This window comes from Tigriopus californicus, chromosome 9 (genome assembly GCF_007210705.1).
Source record: "Tigriopus californicus strain San Diego chromosome 9, Tcal_SD_v2.1, whole genome shotgun sequence".
In the NCBI taxonomy this organism is placed as follows: Eukaryota; Metazoa; Arthropoda; class Copepoda; order Harpacticoida; family Harpacticidae; genus Tigriopus; species Tigriopus californicus.
In genome coordinates, this window is record NC_081448.1 from 15,079,394 (window position 1) to 15,104,532 (window position 25,139).

The 25,139-nt window shown below is 44.6% G+C and overlaps 1 protein-coding gene across 1 annotated transcript in view; it reads right to left on the reverse strand.

The window, feature by feature from the left end:
• The window catches only part of LOC131887254 (GAS2-like protein pickled eggs), a 48,305-nt gene that overhangs the window by 10,865 nt on the left and 12,301 nt on the right, over window positions 1-25,139 (reverse strand). The window contains 3 exon segments of the mRNA XM_059235808.1: window positions 2,673-2,838; window positions 3,038-3,224; window positions 23,222-24,074. Of these exon segments, the coding sequence (XP_059091791.1) occupies window positions 2,673-2,838; window positions 3,038-3,224; window positions 23,222-23,821 (953 nt within the window). The 5' untranslated portion in view covers window positions 23,822-24,074.

A 25,139-nucleotide genomic window follows, 5' to 3' on the forward strand; every position in this document is an offset into this window, starting at 1 on the left:
GGGGGGGGGGGAGGGGGGAGGAACGAGAAACGAGAAACGAGACTCTGATTCATGGTCCCTGGCAAGCTTGCAATTATTTCGTAATCTTGATTTATCCTATCTAGATTGTCGAGATTCCAAGGGGTTGGAATTCATGGCTGACTCCGAGCAATGCCTATCCTACCGACCAATGGCACATTGTGCACGGTACAAATAAACGGGGTCATGCTCAATTGTTCATCCCGTTCATCCAGGATGCGTGCATGCATGAATGCGAGCATGTAAGTATGAACGACTCACTACTGCATGTACATACGTACAACATATACTACTTGTCCTGCCTGGCGTGTTCATGGCGATGAGGATCTCGAGCTTCAACCGAAATCGCATTGACGCGGTTGTTCCGCCGGGATGACTCTTCAGCTCAATCCTGATGAGGATTTCATCTCTCATGGTATTCAATTGAACTTGAGTAGGTTCATTACCGTGTGCTCTCATTTGAATAAAAGCTAATTTGAGCCGTGCATGATTCAAACCCGCCCACCCCGCCCAATCATCTAAGCCCTCTATTCCCAACAACGGACTCGAATCTGATGGTCGAGAGTGAAAGTTTCCGCCGCTCTTTTGCCGGTTAGTGGAGTGAGTGTCTTTACAACCGTTTTCGCATTCGGGTAACAAGACTCGAGCGGTTATAATACACGCTTCACGGAAAAGTCGAATCCTTGTCGCAAGGATTGGGCTGAACATTCTGCCCGGGTTCAACCAAGTCACGGTTGATTTCGAAAGGATTCTTCGAGCTGCCAAAGTGGCGAGGATTTCGATTATGCCTGCTGGAAAGACGCGAAGACAATGCGATAGCGTTTTAATTATGGCTCTTTCTGAGTTTATGTGCTTGATTGTTCGTGTAATTAGCCCGCATGCAAACGACAGGGTGTCCATAATTCTGAGGCCAAAATATTCCCAGCCAATCAATTGCGCCGAATCCACTCCCGAAGAGAAAGGAACGCCATGATTTCAAAACATTAATACGGCTTAATATGCATTGGCATACAAAACAATGGCGAGGTTTCCGAGATGTGAGAATATCGTCTGTCTTGGGGGCCTCCTTCATCAATGCATGCACCACTAAGTAACAACTCTTTCCGTGCCCATGGCCTTGTCAAGGAGCCAGAGAGAAGAATATTCTGCAAATCATGCCCTATTCAGAGCATGGTAGTCGTCATTTGAATTTCTTAATGCACTAATAAGAGGGAAAACTGGCATGAAGGACGATAGTCCCTTTCAAAGTCAAACTGTATTCTGAGCCTTCAAGGAGGGAGAGGGAGGGGGAGAGAGAGAGAGAGAGAGAAAAAGAGAAAGAGAAGGAAACAGGGACTGAGCATAAAAATCCAGTCAGAGTGCACAAGATATCAGTCCTGGCGAAAATCCCCATCATATCCTAGACACATGTTTAAAGTCGCTCGAGTACCCTAATCATGCAACTCGATGGAGGCAACATCAAAGAAATGGCGGCAATTTTGAAAGGAGTGAACATGTGATTGATATTCAAGGGATGTTTTGACAGGGTCTCTATGAGAAGAAAAAATTAAGGGTTGGCAAATCATTTCAGAATCCCGAACCTCAAGCCAAAGAAGAGAAAACGATTTGATCCCCCTACAAAAAAGAGGCTTTTTGAGAAGGGGTGAATAATGAAAACATTTGTCGTCGTGATCGTCAATGATTGGAACTTGAAATCGATCAGACAGCTGAGACATTTCTCGAAAGTACACAATGATAACACGAGGAAAGTCATGTCAGGTGTGCACGTGTAAAAGGGTTGAGACATTTCGATTATCGCTTTTACCCCATCATACTCTCAAGACGAGCATGAAAAACGAAAACGAAAGTGGAAAACCCGAAAGAGCTTAGAGAGAGGGAGAAAAAAACCGGGTCAGACACGATTTAAACCTGAAAGTCATGTCGGTCGACTTCAATGATAGATAAGAAAAGAGTGTATGGCGCTCTCCTAATTGGAGAAAATGGTCATGACATTCCGAAGAATAATTGACGTCTTGGGGTCCAAAAGCACGACTTGCATCTCGTGGCTCAAGGCCCATCCACTTCCAAGATCATTTTGGCATCCCTGTTTAGGCGTCAAAGCCGTCGAAGCCCAAAGTGTGACGGATTTTATGGCAACAATAACCATTCTGTAACATTATTCACCTATGTATCGTTGAAACTGAATTTTAGCTACATCCTACATGGTCCATTATACGATAACAACAACCGGACAGCCAATGTTGCCAATATATTCGTGAGCTGTAAGCATGATCCGAGAAACACCCAAAAAGTGCAAAGCACACTCGGGGAACTAACGGGAAACTGTTTTAATGTCCGAATAATGGCAGGCCAATTTGCTGACGCAGCATCCTTAATAATCGGGAGTCTTTGTCCCGAGCTCCGATTCGTTGACTGCAATCCACATAGCTACTCGAACTAACCTTTGTTAATTTCAATCTTCCACCATGACAATTCAGATTGTCAGATAACAGATCATCCAAATTCAAGCGTTCAAAAAAAATACATTTCAACCTTTCCCTAGAACTGGAATCTCTTGAATTCCAACAACCCTTATCAGTTGGGATCAAACTCGTGTTGTTCATCGATTCAAAACCGAAACAAAAGGAAAACAAAAAAGCACCCGCTCAACTCACCTGGCAATCTCGCGATCGATCTCTTGTTCAAATTGTACTAGCATGGGGGCCAACATGCCAATTTTCGCCCCGCGTCTCGCCACCTCCAGGATCGTCAGAATCACGTGCTTCTCATTCTTCCGGCACACTAAATCTTCCGTCTCGAACATCACACATTGCATCACTCCTAAAGAAAACGAGTAGTACATCCAAATTGAAGAAGCAGCATGAAACTGTCAGATTTCCGCTCATAACGGGGCGAATCCCGATCGTTCACATTTGAATACCCATTGTTCGAGGCCAACCCTCCATCCCCAAGAATGGGAGGGAGGTATCTCGAGAATTCTCAAATCGCCATCCAAGTAACATTTTTGTGAAAGCCTTACCAAGAATTCGACAGAACTTGATAAAGTTGTAGACGTTGTCACGGGCGAACCAAGTGCCGGGTTGAACACTCCAACGGCACGGCAGATCGCTCTCCGGGAAGTGGAAAGTGGGCGGTTTCTGCTTGGTCTTGCCCTCGGCGATCAGCTCCATAAGCTCCACAGCTTTAGCTCGAACGGAATTGGCATGCTGGAAATGGATGGAGAAGCGGGGAGATGAGTTGGATTGCCAAATATCGTAAAGCCATTAATTGAACATTTGAAACCATTCGCATGGATTCCGATAGTAATTGAGAGCGGGTAATTATTTCAAAATATCAAGGATGTTCCAAACCAAACATAATTCGATATGACAGCAGATAAATGGAGAGGAGGCGCATTTTTTTATGATTATCATCTACCAAAGATGGTGGGTGCACTTTACTCGAGTCCACTGCATGAAAGTGGTTCAATCTTATCTTGCGGTATCATTCTCTCGAGATTAATTAGCCTGACCACACTAATCCGTTGAGATTGTTATTAAAACTCTTTTTCACACATGTTTATGACTCAGTAAGACATGGATGCCATGAGAACGTCTCGTTGGCTAGAAACCCCTCCTTGATAACGACAAACTCCAAGATCATCACGGAGCTCGGAACTTTGAACTAACTCGAGGGGTGAGGGTTCGTTGGTCGTTCGCCAAAGGTCGTGATGGGAAAAAATCGTAAAAATCAAACGTGTTCAATAATTCAGATTTGTTCACGCCCTCCCACCACCAAAAAAAATCCGCATTTTTAGGTGGTCTCACGCTCGTCTGAGTTGGAAGTCAAGATTATCAAGGAAGTCTCGTTGAACCACTTGTGTGCCATTGTGTTTGGTTGCTGTGAACAAAGCGTGTACGTCCACCCGGAGATATACCAACTAGTAATAACCCACAATTTATGGTCATTACAAGCACTTCATCCGGTGAGACCATGACACTTTCAAACTTCCGAGTGAGTGTCACAAGAACACATGGATTGTTTGCTTTGACAGCAAATGACAATCGGCCATCCAAGGGATTAATTGAATGATGCCTTGATGCCTTGATGCCTGCTGGACTTCGGATCACCAAGCATTGCGTACATTACGCACCTCGTCAACAATTGGCGGTGATCTTGACATTCGTGCGTGATCGCTTGAGTGACGTGCGCATTGATCTTGAAACCGAGATCGATCGATATCCTTGATCGCAAAACCCTCTATCCTACGTATTATCTCACGGTGGTTTCTCGATTATCCGACCACTAACTCGGACCATTCCTTGGATATCATGCGTTCTAGTTCTTTGTCATGATAAAGGAGACATACAGGCAGATTAGAGGATGAGAGGATCATCATGTGAACCGGTTGTGTCGACAAAAGTCAGGATTGATGTGCTATCCCATGTCTCACATGTGAGTGCTTGAAACCAGAGACGTGTCCGGGAGTCCATCTAGAGCTCAGTTCAAGTTAATTCATCATCGACGAGCTGACTACCAACCTTGTTGACTTCTCGAGTAAGTTCCACACACCCACGTGGAATCTGGGATTGCTTGAAAGACAGTCGCACACCCACTAACCCTCCATCTCTCTCAATGAGCCATGGGATGGACCTCGCATCTGTTGTCCTTTTATGGGAAAGAATTGCATTTGTGGATGTAGATGGAGCAGGGCTGAAAGGAGGAAAACAATCCCTCGTTTTGGCATACGGATTGTTCACTTTTGGAGCTTCGCTGAAAGTTTGATTGATACGCTCGGCGTGTTTCCAATTCGATATTGGACAACCCAGACAAGCAGACAGACCAACAAACAAACAGGCCTTGAAAGAAGCCAAATATAGAGTGGCGATCAATTTCATCGGTGAGAGAGAATCAAACCTCTCTTCCAAGGGGGGTCATTCTTCATGGTAGGGATTCGAAATATTCAACCAATCTTCTGTACCTCTTCACTTTGGGAAGGTTTCGATTAGCACTCAGAGTCCAACTGGCCTTGGTCTTCTTTCTGCTTGGACAATAAAAGTCAGGAAAACACATTCAAGTGGGGGACCGAGTGCATTCGAAATTGATTGAACTTTGAACGAGTGACAGACAGACTGAACGATGAACGATTATTCTTGTAGGAGTTGTAAATCTAATTTTAGATTAAGCAATCTCGTTTCATGTGTCAGCTCGCTACAAAACTGTCCACTTCTGGCCGAGCTCCGTCCGACCCCGTGGTCTTCGTCGTCAATCCAATCCAACCTGATTTTTGGTCCGTCCCCTCTGAGCTGGATAAAGCTGTAGAAGACAGAAGGGTGGAAGGAGGAGAAAGAGGAGAAAAAGAGGAAATTGAGATTCATGGTCCTTGATAGGAACCAAAATTGGAGAGCAAACAGGGAAAAAAATCCTTGTGCAAACACGAATTTCATCAAGCCTCGATTTCCCTTCTCATATTGACAAAAGCAGCGGCACAAAATTACCGTTGGGTCTTCTTCGTCTTCTTCTCGTGAGAAATTGATTCTGGAGCGCTGCTGCTTCTCCAAAGCTACGAAATGTGCGCACACACTGTGCATTACTATACAGAATGTATTAAATGTAGAACGTGGTAGAAGTGTGCATTGCCTTTCGAATGGTCATGGCAGAACATTCGAGAAGTTGAGCGTCCGTCTGGGCATTCAACGGCTTCATTTCAAGTTTCAGTCGGATTCTGACATGCATTCGCTCGTTTTGCAATTGATGAGGAGAATCGTCTTCTTCGGGGGAAGAGGATCATGATGAGGGCACTCATTTCGTGCCTGATGCTACTATGTTATGTACGTCTTCATATTAAACGAACAAAATCCACGTGATGACAAGGGTCGGCGGCAGTATATGAGGGTTTTTTTCTATCATGCATGTATTCATGTATTTTCTGACTGACAAACCCATTCCTGGCAGGAATGGGTCCAAGTCAAAGGTTTGATTGTAAAAAATTGTCGTTTCTCATCCATAAGATAGAAAGTTTTGGCATAATGTTCAAAAGCTGGTAACCTTTTTAGTTGCATTCTGAGATACTCCCAAATAGATGGAGGCAAAGAGGGGCCAAACTTGATGGGGAAAACATTCTCCTTTGTTTCTACAAGCTACATCTCTAAGGTTAATTGAGAATTTAGATCCAAGTTTACTTTCAAATTGCTTCTCCGAACAACATCAATATGATAACCTCCATCTATGAGTTGGTATTTCGGAATGCAGAGAAGAATTATAGAACATTTCTTTTGAAGATATGCAATGACCAAGTTGATACTGTCTTAAGCATTTGAGGAAAGCGATTATTATATCATGCAAGCCTTTTGGAATGATGATGGGTAGCTGCATAAATATAGGCCTCATTTACCGACTCCTCAGATGACTGGCAAAGAAGGAGTGGGAAATGGAGCGAAGCGAATTCGACGACGTTTATTCGAAATGAAAACACATTCTTTTGTGGCATGCATTCGGGATTTCTGCGTCTGGATCTAACCTTTTTCTTGGTTGGTCTGATCCGATCAAACCGAGGACGGATTCATGTCCAAGGGTCTTTCTATTCGGGTTGTCAATTACTTTTTCTTTCCGAGCGAGCTGCCAAAAGGAAAACTAAAATCGGCACAAGGATCTGAAATTTCCTTGGGACAAAGAGTTTGAAAATTTATCCACATCTTGCTTTATGAGTGTCAGTCACATCTTACAAGCTCAACAGTTCCACGTTTGCAATCTAGGTCCAAGAATAGTATTCCTTTCCAGACACCCACGTTCTTGAGAAAATTGCCACATCTCATAAAGACTCGTCGTGGGTGTCGGAAAGGCAGTCTTTTCCAATGAATGAAATAGAGCCTTGAAATAGATCTTCCAGCAATTTCAGTGCATGCTCCGAATGAATGGGCTCACTAGAGCGAATGCCGGAGGAACACTTGGGACCAGTTCCTTCGTTCGCCAAGCAGAACTTTGTGTGCACATCCCACGTCTTCCAACTAAAGGCTACAGTCACAAGACAAATGCTTTCTAGAAAGGACCAGGAGGACTTAAAGTCAACTGGAACAGCCGGTGTCGCACTTGAAGGCGAGAAGCCAGAGACATTGTAAACGAGGATGTAGATGTAGCCCCTAAACTGCAGTACCATTCCGGCCATTGTTGGTACTTGGTATTTTCTTGACCTTCCTTATCCGACACTTTTTCTGTTCTTGTGTTCCCATTTTCCATTTATCCCACGGTCATCATGAAGTAATGGAACAATGTCTGGCCTCGAGTTGGTGGAACGTGTAACATGGACCGTGTCATGGGCTGGACTGATATTTAACAACCAAAGGAAAATGATCCATTTCGCGCAGAAAACCTCATAAAGCTTCATTGAGTTGGCACCCTGAGCTTCTCCAACTCCAATCGGTGTGTACTAGGCTCGGTTGGCCAACTCTCTCTCGGATGACATGAAAAAAATTGAGGATTCTCAAGAGGGCAGCCCTTAATGAATCTGCGAGGGTAATGATGAGACGAGGAGAGCTCTACCGAGAGCTTAATTAGCTGAATTGATGACCACACCAGAGATGAGAATCATCCGAAGAGAGCAACGAGAGAGCGAGAGATCCATTCCTTGTCAACACTCGTTAATTTGAGCACCCCATTCAAGTAGTCAGCAGCCAGCCGCCTGATGGTAAACTGATCTTTTGAACATGTGTCTCCCGACCGCCTTTGGTTGGAGTTGCCACCACGCCTTTCCCCTCAATCGACATGACAAAGAGAGGAGCAAAATCATTAAGGTCAATGTCTTTTCGGCTTGGCGATGAATTCATTTTTTAGGGCCAAGCCAGGCGAAGCTCAGCTCGGCTATTGTGGCGACTAGAGTTGGGGGTGGAGACACACAAAAACCCTCCCTCTCATGCAGTCTTAGGAGTTGGCATGATTAGTGATGTTCAGGGAGGCACCATCACCTTCACAATATTCAACCCTCTCTTCCAAAGTTATCCAATTTCAGCTTAAATTCGGGCAATCTACATAATCCCACAAACCAACGGATTAATCACCATTATCGTTGAGAGCTTCAGGTCTAAGTGCGACTGAGCTTCAGATTGAGACTGATTTGAGCTGTTCGTGGTAAAAACAATGATAACTAAAGGTCACATTTTCACCAGAATTTGGAGTGAAGGAAAGCCTGTAATAGAGCTTGTAGTAGGTGAAGGCAAAAAGCTTGTGCCATATGGCCTATTTCCGCCTTGCCAATGCAACGGGAGTACAGGCTCCTCGGGTTTCTTGCTTGCTTGCTCTCCCTGCCCTCTCTATATTGGGCGGATATCATACCTACGTATGTACAATGCTCGTTGGTGAGCCACGTGAGAGCAAAAAAAAAGAGGATGAAAGAGGAGAGAAAGATCATCCTCCAGTTGAAAGAGAAGAGCAGAAAGAGGGATGGGGAAAGAAATCCTCACGGTTTTTGTTAGTTTTGGAGAGTGCCCAAATGATATTTCCATCTTTACTTTGGTCTACTTTGAGCTGGGGGATGTAAACGTTTTGGATTGGCCACGCTGAGAAACCAGTCGATCCACAGCGTTGCCAAAATATGACAAATCGAGGTGATCGGAAACGTAGATTCCTGCTCGTGAGGCTTTGATTAATTGCTGTGGGATGCCATTGATGATGTCCAACATGGGTGGGGCGGAGCTGACTCGTAATATATTCCAGTGGTGTATTGAGTTTCTGCCCGCTCATGGCAACAACCCTCCGATTGTGCACAGGCGGTGGTGATTACATCAAGCCAAAAGTGGTCTCAGTGTGGGCCCATACGTATTTGGCAAACCTGAGCGGCTCATAGATTACCTTTCGCCAGAGATGGACAATTGGGCATGTTATGTAATCTTGAGAACCTGCCAGCCATTTCTTGACAGCCAAATAATTAGTTTGTCTAATTTTCTGGCAGTCCGGATTTCTTCTTCTTTTCGGGGCCTTTGTTGACATTCCAGGATCCCTTTTCATTTCATAATACAATGGGTCAAGAAGCCTCTTTGGGAATGACACGCGCACGCACGAGAACCGTCAGTCAAGCTTCTCGTGGTTACAGCAACGGGGCAATGAATGTCATTCTCAATGTAGTCATTCCATTCCCGCTAATGCTCACTTTCTCTCATTCACTCAGGCTCATTTCAAGGGTACATGGTAATACATATTTGAGTTCGGCAAATGTCTCTGTGATGTTTTCGAGAGAAGTGATTTTTCAAGATCACAGACTCTAAGGAGCAGATTCTTTTCTCGATAGGCATCTTATCAAATGAGAAATTTTAGTAGAAGAAGACCTTTCAACTCGAGAAAAAGACCCGCTTTTTGAAGACTTCGGTACGTTTATCTGCCCAAAAGATGATTGGATCTCGGCTCAGTTCAGATTCTCCCGGACCACCAATATATTCAATTTCAAAAGTGATGGCGTATCATTTCTCCACCAGGCTCGAGATGGTACGTATAGTAGTCCGCTGACCTTTTACATGGATCTTTAAACTCTATGAAAGCCTGATTACTACTCCGATTTCTCGGTTGTATGATGAATTCCCAATCTTCCTTTATCCTGGTTGCCAATATGGATGTGATGCCTTGACAACATGATGGACAATGTCAGGCCCAATTATCTGCCCACAGACCCTACTTGCGGGATAGGTAGTGTAGTAGGTACAACCAGCCCACGGCGGACATGATGAATCGCAAGACAAGATCTGATACACTCACTCACATACGCACATACGCAGAGCACATACTCAGGAGTCTTTGCCGCAAGCTAGCAGCCACCTCCTTCAACCCCTTTTATGAACCTGTCTTTAGACTACAATAGAACCGATTTTAGCGTAAGAGCCAACAAAGAACCAATCAAAAAATTAATGTGCTCAGCGCCTTCAATTTCTGCAAACATCATCTCAAAGACCATCTCTGTGTCCATCTCAAACTGCTCGGACAATGAGATACGAACCTAACCTTCAAATGATGTTGTACCAACCTACAAAGTGTGGACTGAGCCTCCATCCATCCACCCGTTCATCTGTTCATCTACCCAACTACGTACCCAACCAAAATATTGCTTGGATGGACGAGGGCATAAACACTCATTACTCATTGGAAGTCGAATCAAACCCGCTTGATGCGATCTCAATGGTGGCAATTGGACTCATTCCACATTGAATGACAGCGCCCCAAGTGCCAAATGCGACGTGGGCCAGAGTCCCGGGGGCTCTTCTTCATAGGCGTAAGGAGAGAAGGCGATGCTTTAATAGTTGTTGTCGGACTTTGTTTTGGGTCAATGGTCACACATACATACCTTTGCCTCTATCTAGTGAGTGGAATGGCGGCTTCACACTTGATTGCATCCAACTCGGCCATTCCTCGCCATCTCGATGCTCGTCCCAAACCCAGCCATCCACTGTCCCTCACCCTCAACCCAACCCCAACAAGTCATATCTGACATTGGATCAGCTCCAAAAGTGAGTTGCTCATCGCTTAATTGAGCGGGAGGATCTTCTTCCCCCTCCTTTGGTCCAATTTCTTTCCCTCCTGGATGGCTCCACGCATTCTCCAGCCCTGAGAGATCAGATCTCGTTGAAGGTTCACTCCATCCAGACAAACATAGGTTACCTCTTGATCTTCGCCAAGCAAGTTGAACGCGTGCGTCTCCATCCCCGTGATGCATTCGGTTCCTTACTCCTCCCTTTTAGGGCAACAAGAAGTTCACTGATTAGATTGTCCGCTCCCATCAACTTGTTTTCTAACTCATGATTCTTCAAACATGGGCACACCGGATCCACCCACATCAACCACCCAGCTCTCTCTCTCTCTCTTTCATTACGACATGCATGCATGCAATTTGCCACTAAAGGCCCCCCAAATTAGGGCACAACCGTTCATGGCATGTCCATTTTTTCCTTGGTGGGAGCCAAAAAGAAGATATTAAAGGAATATATCTTGATTGCAAGGTGCCAATGGATAAATATGGTTGAATTGATCGAGGAGGCATGAAGCATGTGAAAACAAAGCCAAACTATGGAAAGGAACGGGGACGAGGAGTGAATGAGACCGTATGGTCCATGTCCCAGCGCTTCGCATGTCAAGTTGACAAACTAGATTTTCTCGTCGCCCTTGATCTCCGATTTCCATCCGTCGTCCATCAGAGCTTCTCATTTCTTTGGAACCGTATCGGGGGAGGAGGTTGATCGGCTTTTCGGTATTTCCAATCCCATTTCATTGGTAGCGATTGTGATCGTTTCGCCTGACTGATTCCAATCAAGGACATCCCTTGCTGATAAACCTTTTTGACCAGGCGATGATTCTGATTTATTCATGACTTGATGGTACACATTCAAATCCCTGGATTGAATGCTTCCAACTCAATCTTGCGTACCAAGAAAGATGTTTCGAAATTCAGATGTTTACTACTACAGGGCCATCATTAAAAACAAGCCATAAAATTCGGATTACTAGGCCATGGGCCAACGACGTCGGCTAAGCCCATGACAAATCCTAGAGCGAACAACGAGGGTGAAAAAATGTTAAACAAACAAGCGGAATGTTGACGTTCAGGGCTTTTTCGTTCTCCTTGTTCTCTTTCTCCTGATGCTTCTTCGACATTTTCTTTCTCTCCGTCATGTCCAAACTGGAATGAGTTGAGTTCATTGGATGTTGTTTTACTGACATAGTCTACGTATGTACGTCCGTACGTCCTACGCATTGTCGAGAGCTCTCAATTGTGAATGGATGGATTTTCGCATGCACCGAAGTTGTTTTGCCCTTGGACATTTTATCGGGGTGGGGAATCTCTTTGTTGTTCTTTGGCAGGGAGAGGCCATAAAGATGGCCAGATCCTAAAGCCGAACGACTTCTTTTTTGCTCCTCGCAAAAATCAGTTCCAATTTGTTTGGATGACGAGCTTTGGAGGCTCCCGTCCTGAGATTTTAATGAACACCGACAACGGTAGTTCCAGGGGTGGGTGCAACGAGGATGATGGAAAAAAGATGATTGGGTTATCAATGATCCGCTTAATAGGTATCTAATAGCATGACAAACATGCCAGCCAAGGATTGAGGGATTGTTCTCTCAGGTAATATTGATGATAAAAGAAGCCCGACGGGCAACTCTCCTTATCCTTCATCTCATCAATAAAAACTAGCTTCCATTGGACGAGCATATTTGACGCAATGATGGCAGAGGGTTAGTCGTCTCTCAAACCAGTCAGTCTCATGGGCGAAGAATGATCAATGTGACCAAGCAGATCAGAGTTGACATCCACAAAAAGTGAATTTCAAACTTGATTTGCGCACCCCGAATGAGAATTCTTCATTAGCCAAAAGGCAGGAGGTAAGACGTTCAATTGGAGATGCTTATCAGGAGCAAGCTGCATTCCAAGCGTTCATCAGACTAATCGAGGGCCCTTGTTATTATTCTATTGGCCAAATTGCCTGGTGCAGATTGACTTTATTCCAGTTTATCATTACGAGCCAAAAGAATCTTGGCGTCCATTTGTAAAGTGGGATGAAATTTAGTGCGAACGGGTGTGGGAGTAAAAGGGTCGTTATTGCCTCCTCATTTGGTCTCTTAGATTTATTGACCGGTGTAAAAAGAATACATGCTGCCACAATGTTAAGGAGAGAAAAGCGACTCCTCTTTTTGCAGAGTGGAGAACCCCCAGACCAAGGCGTAAGATGCGAGACATCTTGATATTGAAATTGATTGAGTGGGAGTGTCAGTCACCATCATGTCTGGCTTAAAAAAAGACTCTGAGGCAAGACGAGTTTTTAGATTAGTTATAGTAAAGCAGTACCATAGAGAGATTAGAATTTGGGCGGGTCAGTCACTTGGATGTGACCGCAAGAGAACCATGGTGGTATAATCCAATTAAAACTATCGCTATCAAATATTTCAGTCGCTTCAGTCTGATCCCATCTTGAGAATTCGGCGTGAAAATTGTCCACTTTCGCCACCCTGCCAACCCTATTTTTGTCTTTCAAGGGAGCGAAAACCGACCGCCCTTTGCATGTGATCGAAATTGAGCCATTGACCCATATTTTCCATCAAGGTTCCATACCACAGCTTCAGGATTGGATGGTTGTGATTGACCTCCTCCTCCTTTTCCTCTTGGCTTCGTGCAGTTGGTTGTTGTTCTACTTGGTCGATTGGTTGTCTCTGATAAATGAATGATGTCTCATGTGGACTGGTGAGGGAGGCATAGAGTGACTCTTGAAGATTTCTCTCTGGTCAGCTTCGTCTCTCCCGGAGATTCCAAATCATGGGAAGAAAAAATCGTTTCTGACGACACATCCTTATCGCCCTGGGCTGAGATGAGGAGGGGATGCGTTTCTCCCGTGCCTTTTCTACAACACTGCGTGCATCTCGAGCCGTAATATAATGACCCTCGTCTCGAAGCTCAATCTCCTCGATGCTGAATGAAAGGATAATAAGTACGTGCTCTTTCGGTCCTAATGGTACTCTTGCATGCCTTGACATGACCCGAAATGGTTTCATCAATCAGATCTCCTTGGAAATCTGCTGAGCAAACAGCCCTCGAGTTTTTGACGAATCACATGAAACGATCCAAATGTAGGGTGAGAGAACAGAGACAGACCACACACACGCATAAAGGCTTTTTGTGAGTTTTCCAAAGGCAGAGAAATTCCTCGACCTAACAACCCATTCATCAGATGCCGAGGCAAAGACAGAGAGAGGCAGAACGTAGCGACAGAATGCCAGGAGGCTAGCTAGCTAGCTCACTCATGGAGGTAGGTGGTGCACATGTGTGCATGGCGGGGGAATTATTACGATTGATGTGTTGATATAAAGTGGCAGGTCCGCATTCATGAACTGGCAATCCATTCCACATTACCCTTTTCATAGTCCCACTCACTTGTTCAAGAAAGACACATGTTGCCAATGAGAACGAATCGAAAGGTGCGTTCGATTTCGACTCAAGAGCCTTGCACGTTACCATTCAAATCAAGAAGTGGTCACGCTGAGGAGAGCCTGGTTTGAATTAATCAATTAACTGGCAGTCAAATTGGGCAACTGAAATTGTTGCTAGCCGAACAAATTGGCTCAATTACAGTAGCTCATGACTAGAAATGGGGAAAACGTATCGGGAAGTACTTTTATGGCCACTTGAGCATTGGGCAGGTTGGCAGATCTAATCTTAGTAGCGAGCAGGTTGGCCAATTTAGCGGACAAAATCAATCTACCGTAAATCACATCCTGGGTCCGGGAAGAGCCTTGTACCTCACCAGTGTATAAATGTGTCATTGGGGCCCTTTTTTGGTTGGGTTTCAGGGTTGGTTGAACATAAAGAATGCGAGAGATCCCTCTCTTCACTATTGCTAGCTATCCCTTTGTGAATGATCTTGGTCCTTTTACCCTTCATCCAGTGAGACATGAATGCACAATAAACAATCGGGTGAAGGAATAAAGAGTCTTCCATATGCTCTATGGCACAATAGGATCAGGCCAAACTCAGACCCGGTCCCGGTAGGCAAGTGAAAAGGGGTCATTTGTTCATCACTTTGGTGATGGTGGTGGTGGTGGTGGCTCGGGGCCATTTTTTCCGCGATTTCCCATTTGAAGAGAGAACATGAAAAGGGGTTCGTTCCTCACTTGTTCTGTCTCTCAGTTTAGCAAGTAGAGGATGAAGAAGAAGAAGATGATGATCATGATGATTATCTTCCTCCTCCTCCTCCTTCTCTTCTTCGTCTCCTTCATGATCATTCCCCACTAGTTGTGCACTAAACATTTCCTCATGTAAAGGAGTGACATGTGAAGACACTTTGGTGAATGGTCTTTTAAAATAGTTTCTCGCACTCCCCTATGATAGTTCCATGGTTCGTTTTCTTCTTGACGCCTCTGTGCAGCATTATTGTGAAGGAAAATCTCATGGTTTTGCGGGCTCCACACAAGCAATCTACTCATTAATCACCGTGAAGGCAGTACTCCCAAGATTTGATACGACCTGACAGGCAATGCCAAAAAAAACTTCCAGCCATAACTCACTTTAATTAAAACTTGGCTTCTCTAAGATCGACCAATTTCGTCATCTTTTTTTAGTCACATAACCACTGGCTTCATTTGCATGCTGTAGCATATAAAAAAATAAGCACATCACATGTTTGTTAAGGAAGTGGATTTCATTTGGCGACGAGTATCTTGGAGTATTGCAAGTGCTTACCCTACATCTATGATCGAAGCTTGGGAATAATCCAAATAAATGGATTCGCCTCAGAGGATGTTTGTCGAATAAATTTCCTTCCACGACAAAGAGCGCTTAGGTGGATGACCAAGCAGAGCAGGAGGGTTATTGCCCTCGAAAGCCCATGATTGATTCCGGGGATGTATTGCCAATTCCGCGTTTGACACCCTCTCACACGCCAAATGCAGACGAGAGCTTAGGCGGCCCTGGACAGGGGATTTTCCATAGAGAACGAATGGTCAATCGCCCTTGCCAAGATGAAAACACAGCCAATGAGAAGAGGCTGGATCACTCGGAGAGGATTAAATGAGGGCCCTTCCCATCGGAAAAGCTCTTTCGGGGATTAAGACAGCCTCAATTAAGTCGTACACAAATTTGCACATAAGCCACAGGAGCTTGAACATCGTCGAACGCTTAGATAATTAGAAACATAAAACAAATATCACTCCTTTCTTGAAACAGGATGAAAACCGTGTTAAGTTATGTCTGGATCGATGTTAAAATTTGTATTTCCTTATCCTATCATTGAATAGCGTTGAACCACAACCAAGTTGAGGCGTTGGCACCAAAATGACCCATACATTCGTCATCAGTTGAAATATGGGAGCAAGAGATCACGCCAAACATTATTTCAAAAGTCATTCCAAAAAGGCACATCTAAAAGCCTATGTTAGAGCAAAGCTGGCATTGTTTTCAACCAAACATCATGCTTTATATTCATAGCCACATGGCTAGCTCCAAATGTTCCCATTGCGAGTACTAGCCTTGAATCATTAATCGCTATCAGCCGAAAAACATTTCTTTCACTTATGGTAGCAAGTACGCGCCTCAAGGCATTCAAGGAAAGATATCATCAACCCAGTTTGACGACATTTGTCAGTGCTCATGTCAGTGTTCGAAACAGCTGATAGTGCCCATTTCAACCCAATGCTTGTTAGGCAAAACAAAAAGTGTGAAAATGAGGTCAGCCAGGGAGACAACAATGGCAAAAATGTTCGACACTTCATTCTAAATGTGACGGCCAGTCACTAGCAATTGTTTTTTCAATATCTTGAATCTTACTTCTACATAGAGATCTTACCCATACTATCGAATACACGTTTGCCCGCTTACCTAGAACATGCGGAGAAAAGAAAATGTTCACATGACACAAAGAAACTAATGGATTGATCGTCGATGTTTGTCACAGATCAACCCTTTTAGCCAATGGCAAGGTCAATCCAGGTCCATGGTTTAATGCTCGTTTCCCAGGCTTGGTGCATTTTTCCGTGAAAAATAAGACCATCAACATGGGTGAAATCCATTAGCTCTCATTATTCGCCAACCTTGGGGCTTGAGCTGAGGCAGTCATGCCTTTTGTTTTGGCAACCCTGTCTGTCATTGAATGGATGACAATCTGGCATTGAGCTTCCTGGTTTGTCGTATCCATCCATGTAACCATGCTCGTTCATGGGTAATCAAGTACATTTAAACTCAGCATTTTTATGCACGCACTAAAGGGAAATGAGGGTAATTCCTCCACCACCTCGTTGTCTTGTCAGACTTCAAGATCTTGAACTCCTCCCACCATTTCATAACATGCGAAGGGGATTCCAATCGAAAGGAGACCAGATGGTTGATCATTCCAAACGTTCCTAAATTAAATCAGATTGGACCAATTGGGCTCCAGTCTGGTTCGACTGAATATTTCGATGATTACCGAATTAGCTCCATCGTGACTAAGGCATAATGTTCGATAGTAGTGAAATTCAAGTTCGATATGGTACTTGACTCAAGATTTAAGTGTTCCCATGCTTTAAAAAAAACTCGAGGGCTTGGCAGCACTTCAAAAATGTATTTGAATGTGAGGAAAGAACACTTGATCAAACTTATGGTTGTCTTTGAACCACTCTCGTATCAATTGTGATAAAAAGGAGTAGCTTTAGAAGGAGACATGCTTGACTGCGACTCGAGGGGTTGATATTTGAAATTTGTGCTTGAACTTGAGAAGGATTGACACGAGCCTGTTGCACACGTGACTGGCAGTGCTTCTTGCTAGAAATCTCCAAAAATCCCAGAACATGTGAAGGAATTACAACCAATCCAACTAACAGTCGGCGTGGGCTTTCTTAGAGGGGTGGGTTTGGCTCTCGTCATCCTATTAATTACACCCCTTCCAAGGCACCCTTCTTTCCCCATCCTTCACACACACACTTGGCACTTTGGTCCCCCTCTCTCCCCACGGATATCTACCCGTCAGTATGTGTCCACCCCATTTCCACCCTCCAGATCCAAGTATGCATACATGCATTCATGCATTCAACTCGGACATTTTGTGGAGTGCCCTGGACTTGGACATGAGCATATCAGTACTGCCATTGGTGTCTTTGTGGTCGGATCCATCAAACATGTGATGGCACTCCACTCAAAAATCCTGCCACACGATTCGTTTGCTCAAAGAGGAAGGAAATCAATAGACGCACCGCAGGCATCCTTTTTCTTATCCCTGCCAAGAGGATTGTCTGACTCTCAAAAAACAACCAGATACATTTCGTACAACGCCCTTCTAGCAGATCATCCATCTTGTCCGGCTTTGTCAGCAAAGTCGTGGGCAACATGACATGGGTATTGTTGCCAGTATCTTGGAATTTACCATACTTGGTGCAATTGCTCTATGGAGGGGTCAGCCACTCAAGACGTATGGAGCTCATTTTGGACGAGTCAATTGGATTTCTGGCCCAATGAGATGTGTGTACTTTTGCCGAGGACGAGACGATTTTGGTCATTTAGTCATGGTGTTGACACAAACAGGTCCTGTTAAGGATGGCTGAAGGTCAAATACCAATGATCTGATTGAGTGGCAAGTGGGCTCTCCATGTTTGGTTTGATGGTATTTATATCGATTCGGAGCTGTTATTTGCATTGACCGTAAGAGGAAATTGCCTAGGCCTCAATTAGGCATGTGCCTCTTGAGAAGCCAGAGTCGTAAATCAGAGAAGTCTCCATCAATTACTCAGCTCACAAATAGGGAAGGTCCATCTGGATTTTCAAACTATTATTGTGTTCTAGATCTCGAAACCATTCCCTCGTTGTGCTTTGGGTGGATAGGACTAAAACTCTAGATGTGACACAATGTAGAATAAAACAAAAAAATCTCTCGATCAAGGTTTCGTCACCTTCTCTCTGAAACGGGGGTTTCAAGTTCTCGACATGCTCGAAAAGGGAATCTTAATCCAGATCAGTTCGAAAATATCTTTTTTCCTTTGTTCTTTTGTTGCTGTCAAGTGAGATGTGGAGGTCTTGACCATGGCCACAAATATGGAGATAATCCATCAATAAGACTCGGGGTTTGGCATGTAAATCAATCGATCGGGCCCTGGATCATTGTCTTCATCCATGTTCGTCCATCCTCGTTTTGACCTTGAACCCGACTTACGCACGACCCTTTTCCATAGACTCTTAATCTCCCCTCAATTGACTAAGCTCCAAATGTCGAAGCGAATATACGGTTTTAGACATTTCATCTCGATAGTGCAACAAAATGGGCCAGAACCATTCCCAAGAGACTCTGGAATCGAAGCACTCGGCCATCATTTTGTCTCAGCCAAAGGGACTGGGAGAGCCGATAACTCTTGAGGGAAAAGCAATTCCGACTGGCAGAGAAGAATTCCTTTGAAATATCAGGCCAATTTCATGCATGAATTTTGTGTTGCAGCAGAGACAACCCCACTAAACTACCTGTGGATTGCCCATGGTCTGCCTATTTGCCTGTCTGTCCTGTAGAACGAGTACATAGTGGAGCTGCCGCCTGCCCTCCTCCCAAGAATCGCTCGGGTACCTGAGAAAAAAAACCACCCCAGAAAGTCGTCTCTCGTATGCTAAAGGCTTTGAGGGGGGTTGAGTAACTAGCTCTTGGGGTTAAATTCCCTCTTTCCACCCCAACCGATATCCAATGATGCCTTGGCGTACGGAATGGCGACAAGACATCCACCCCCTTGACTATGCAAACTGCCAAGCCATGATAACAGATTGATCAAGGTTAGATGGGATCGCTAACCACCTAACCAACCAAATAACCAACCACATTTCCCAATTGGCTTGTTGACTTCGGAGAATGAACGGTGCAAAGGTAAAGGATCCATCGTGTGATGCTTGCACGCTCCTCCGAACCAGAATGTCAGTCAAACGGGTGCTCGTACTCGTATATTCGCAATTGAAGGTTTTACCTTCAACGCTCAAGATCTGGCTTGAATTTATGCAAATACGAGAGTCTTCTTCATCTCCAGCTGAGTTCATTGTCAGTGTGCATGTTCTGGCATTCCAAACACGAGTCTGACAGGAGGGGAAAAAGAAATGGCGAGCCTCACCGGAAAAAAAACAGTCAAGAAGCGAGTGGAATTTTATCGTTCCCCCCGAGACAAAAGTGGTGTTTTGATTACGCTTGTACCTATATGTATCTACGTAGTTCGAGATCCTTCTCCTCCTCCTTTCCATCTATCATGGCTTCACATCTGGCGTGTTCGGAAGTGAGAACAAAGACCCCGGAGTGATCTAATTAGTCGAATGTGTCTGGCCACTTCCCACTCACAAATTTGCTTGAGCAAATGCTTCTTGAACGAACGGACGGACCCGGAAGTCTTTTCAAGAGGGGTTTCGAACATCAGCCATGGCTCTCAAATGCCAACATTTTCCATGCCTCAAGACGTTGGGATGATGAGGGCCGATAACTGAAGAACCCTTTCCACTATGAAAAACAAAGTGGAAAGTGTAGTCCCCGCCAAAATGGATGGTGGCACGTACCTACATAGAAGGAGCTCTGCTCTTAATTCTTACCCCTTGATTCGTATTCCTCGCTCAACTTGGCCAGACTCAGTGTTCCATTTTGGTTGGAAGACTGGTTGGTGAGTCTATCTACGGGCACTGTTAAGTTAGGGGAGAGAAAATGTCATTGGGTCCAAGTCAAAGGCCAAAGGAGCAAGATCCACCTACGTAAACTAATTTGGAGCCAACCCAAGTGTGTGCTTTTCTTGGGTATGTTCCACGACATGCTCAACGAACTTGGGCACTTGAAGGTTTGGTGGAGAACAGAAGTGGACGTTACCTCAGGATGTGTACAGAACAATAAAAATTCGGATACGTCACGATGCATTTCAGCCTTCCATTTTAGCGGATGATTGTAGGGTGAAGAAACAACCACAACAATAGAGTTTAAGCTTGTTGTCCAGGCGGGAAGATGATAATTTGATGGGTCATCAAGATCATTAACCAACCAAAGAACCCGTTTTGAGACACTTCATAACCCTATTAATGCCCACCACAAACACACTCCATGTTTTCGGTTGGCCCATAATTTCCCATAAGTTCGCATAATTGGCCGTTGTCCGCCGCTCTGGTTAAGCCACGGGCAAATCAGATGCATCGATTGCAACGTCCAAATGAACCCCAAGTCATTCCAAAAAGGTGAATGCACAAGACTGTCAATACTATACGATGGCCAGAAAGGTCCACATGCAACTAATGGCCACCAAACGAGTAGTTCAAAGGTTGTGATGGATGTTCCGTATTGTTTGGTCTCCTTAAAGATGGAAGATATTGTGATTTCTGACGACCTCAAAAGTCCTGGTCCTCGCTTACTCCTTCGTTCCGTTTCAGGACGTCAATTCAATACAGGGTGATGATGAGCGCCCGTATGTGTGAGTGTGTACCTGTCGACTCCTCTGCTCGCATTCTAATGAGTTCTGACCACATTCTTCAAGGGATGACTCATCACCCGCATCTTTGCTGACCATGTATGTATGTACGTATGTACCAGGCTATCCCCCAGCCCCCTTACCCCAATGATGTCCAATACAAAAGAACAGGAATACTGTCCGTGAATGCAGGCCTCGTAACTGGCAATGGCAAAAGTACTTGAATCTCCATGCTCCATGTGAGTGCGAGTATACATTTAACTTGTCTCGTAGAGTCTCGTGGACTGGAAGAACAATCCTTGTGGGCAGGGTAGGATAGAATTCAATTGAGCCTTTTCGTCCAAGGCTCGAATTTTGGCCCCTTTCAAAATTAGGATTCATAATGAATGGCTTCGTTGGCGACGATCGGGAAACATTAAATAAGATATCGGTCCGACTAATTGATGATCGGAAACACTGGAAGAGTCTCCAGGGAGAATGCTTTTAAAGTGTCTGTAACCGGAAACCTCAAGGGGTTGAATGGACGTCATCCATTCGGGGAAATCTGTGCACGAGTGCTGAGATGCATGACGATTGCCCTAACCCGAATCGAGTAACCAAAATTCCATTACCAAAATCTTCCAATGCTGGAGACCAATCAAAGACCTTCAAGAGATTGGCAAAATGGCTTCCGGGTTGGTGGTGGTGTTGGAAAAGTGCGCAAATGTTAATTGCTCACTTGCGGGTAAAAATGTCACGTGGTGGCATCTTCCTGGAGGCTGCTGGCCCAAGCAACAACATTTAATATTACACTCCTGCGATAGTTCTTCGAAAAAGGTGTATTTGCACTACTTGATCATGTTTCTTTCATCAGAGGATAATTCGACGTAACGGTGCCCGCAGAACAGGCAAGGCACATCCCCCCAAGGATATTTGAATGGAAACATCATCTTAATTGCAATGCTAGCAGCCATACAAACAATTTGAATCCAAACATCGCGGCGGCGGGTGTTCACAGTTCACTACTCGAAACTTGTTCCTTTGAATGGAAGTCTGCCATCTGACAATGACACGATCAAATTCGAAGTGTCCGATGAACTCCCGATCTTGGCCCACGAGTAAACGGATTCCTTGAGCAATTCAATGGAAAATGGGATCTAGACCTCCCTTGTTTTGTACATGACCCATAAACCCCGTTAAGACTAAGGGCGATTGATTCTTGAGGGCATCGTCGTATCAGTTGGATGATTTTTTTGCATGAGGCTAAAACGCTCAAAGCCTGTCACATTCCACAATGGGGAGAATAAGCGACGTTCTGATCCAAAGATATCCCCATTTGCTACCAGAAATACGACCACTTCCATCCTAGCATCGACCGACGGTGACAGAGATCGATGATGAACACTCTATTGTTAGGCAAGTCATCCTAGCCGACCTGTAACACACGGCACCGAGACCGCAAGCTCCCAGAAATAAGGTACATCATCCACGCAGTCACATCAAACACCGTTTTACAAGATTATTAGAAGATCCTGGGAGTTCGGTTGAAGAAAGAAGAAGAAGAAAAAAAAATACATTTCAAAATCTGAATTCTTTAGGGTGCGCCTTTCATGTTTCATGATAGGGCTTTTTGGCCTGAGACAAGACCAGGGGTAAAGATTGGGTTCTCTTCCTCGTGGTGTGAAGACGAAGAGGAAACGTACAGTATTATGCAAATGGGTGGGAATCTCACGAATCGAGTCATTGTTGCCGCCAAGGTCGTTTTTTTTTCTAGCTCCATTCACAGGCACAAGTGCTTTTCAAACCGCATTATACCCGATCTGCTTTGGGAAAATGGTATCTGACGTATATTAATAATCCATTACGTTGGAATTGGTTCCTAATAAAAGGTCTATTAAAACGTGTCACGCTCTGATTCTCGCACCTAACACTTAAATGACTTCGATTTACGAGGTACTAATGAACGAACGAACAAACGAACGAATCTGGCTTTGATTCCTAAGCCGTGGACATAAAAGTGAAATTTATACTCGGGCCAATGTAATATTATTGCCCTTGGATCATCTACTGCACCCTGCCAAGCGACCGTTCATTTGGACGGTGGAAAATGAAAAAAAAAATCAGATTGAAAAGAAACTTAATTCCTGGCTTTGGCAAACATGATGCAGGCCTACCTGGCCCGACAAAAAAGGCTCGAAAAGCCAATAGAAATGATAGTCATGTCTGTCTGTCTAGCTAACGCAAGAGTGTTCAAGAGCTATTCAAGGGAAAAACTTTGCCCGGGGAGGCTAATTTGCATGTGAATGGAAAATGCGAAGGATTCTATTCAGTGTATAATTTGTGTATCCCTTACCCTAATCAAGTGTTCTCCGGTCTCTAAACGATCCATGAAGTTATCGGCATCGATATCGATGCCGGGGTAGAGCATGTTGAACCACTCCGAGAGATCCTCCTTCATGGCGTACAAATATTCATCAGCTCGGGAGAACTGACGCAGCTGACGCCTTTCCATCAGCTGAAGGGCAGTCTCTCCATCTCCGCCCGCGTCAATAGATTTCTTTCTCTCTTCGAGTTTGAATTCCAGTTCGGATTGGAATTGTTTCTTGGCCAGTTCAACTTCTTCTGCCGACTCCTCGTACGAAAGCTCCACTCTCCGGAAGGACACACGCCCCGATGAAGACGAGATGTCACCGTTCAGGGACGAGTTCGAGGACATCCGTCCACAACTCATGTTGTCCCCGGAGAGCGACGTGTTTCCGGACAGCCGGTCCAAGCTTTCCCCATCCGACCCGTCTTTGAATCCGGGCCCATCTCCGGGAAATTTATCACTGTGCTCCCGGATCTGAAGGGTGCGCTCCAAATGAAGGAACTCATTGGTGTCGGGTGAGAAAAGGGACTCCTCTTGGTGTTTGAAGCGGTGATCACCAGCTTCGGTGATCACGAGAGGCTCCATAATGTGCTCTTATGTCGTGACCAAGTTGAGGTAAGCAGAAGACATCTCTGTCTGTTGGATGAAAGTCGGGCCTCTTTCACCCTGTCAAGTGAAGATTGGTTGTGGTGGGAAAAAACGATTTCGGGCTCGGTTTCAATCACAGTTTGGTGGAGGAGATCATCCCACTGCCTTAGCACCGAACTTGTGCCACTCTAGATCTGAGCAGAAACGAAGTTGCGGTTTTTGGACTTTCACCAACAAGGGCAAACGGAACCTGAAAATGCGACAAAAATATTTCATGAGTCCATGATTCACTTATCAATGTGATCAAATCCGTTGAAAGAGGGACATAAGCTAGGCCCGGTCGTTGAAGCGAATGGATTTTAAAGGGCCCCTGAAAACCAATGAGTGGTGGTGGTGATATGCACTGGTTATTTTACGGCTTTGTCTGTTTCTGTGGACCGGCTCGTGAAAATGGTTCAATCTGTGTTTCATTTAACAAGAGGAAACAGTTATTCGCAACTCTGCACGGCTTATAGACCGGAAAAAAAATCATTAACTCTCTCTCTCTCTCCTTCTTTCTCTCTTGGTCTCTCAATCTACTTTTCAATGTCTATTGACGACGGAAATGTCATTGAATTATTTTCGTATTTGTCACAAGGTGGCTGGGAAATTCGTCAGAGCATTCAAGGTTGTCCATTATGCCGTAAATATGCCGATTCGAAGCTCTGTTTTCGCTCAGGAAATCTTGAATGGTTCAATTTGACGCGCGAATCGCTCGTCAATCAGCCAACTTGTAAAAATCTATTTTTTTCGATCAGTCGCCCTGTTATTGGATTAGCGATTTTTTATGCATTTTATTTCTCATTGCAATTTCACATTTCAATTCGTGAATATGGACAATGCATTGACTTTAATCGAGGACGGGAGCTTAATATTGCCAAACATGATTTAGAAGATGGTTGATTACGTTCAAGGCTATGGAAAACGTGCAATACTTACTCCCAATTTGATAGGGGATCAATCAAACTCGCACCGAGTGATGCACTAGTAGTTAGTTGACAATTTGCCAAGGATGTTGCACAATGCATGCAAAAATGCGCTTTATCTCAACAGGATAGCGTAGACACGGACCAATGATAACAAGAAGAGCATCAAGATAATGGCCATAATGAAGCAGTTCCCAGAAACCTTGATGCTCTCGCTAGAAAAATGACCTAGACTTTGCCGGAGGTCATCAGAATTGCCCAGATGGTGACTGATAGTCCCTTCGCACATCCGCTTCACATCTAATTCATTTCTACAGATGGTCCAGAGTCAGAAGCTCAAAAGGCTCTTC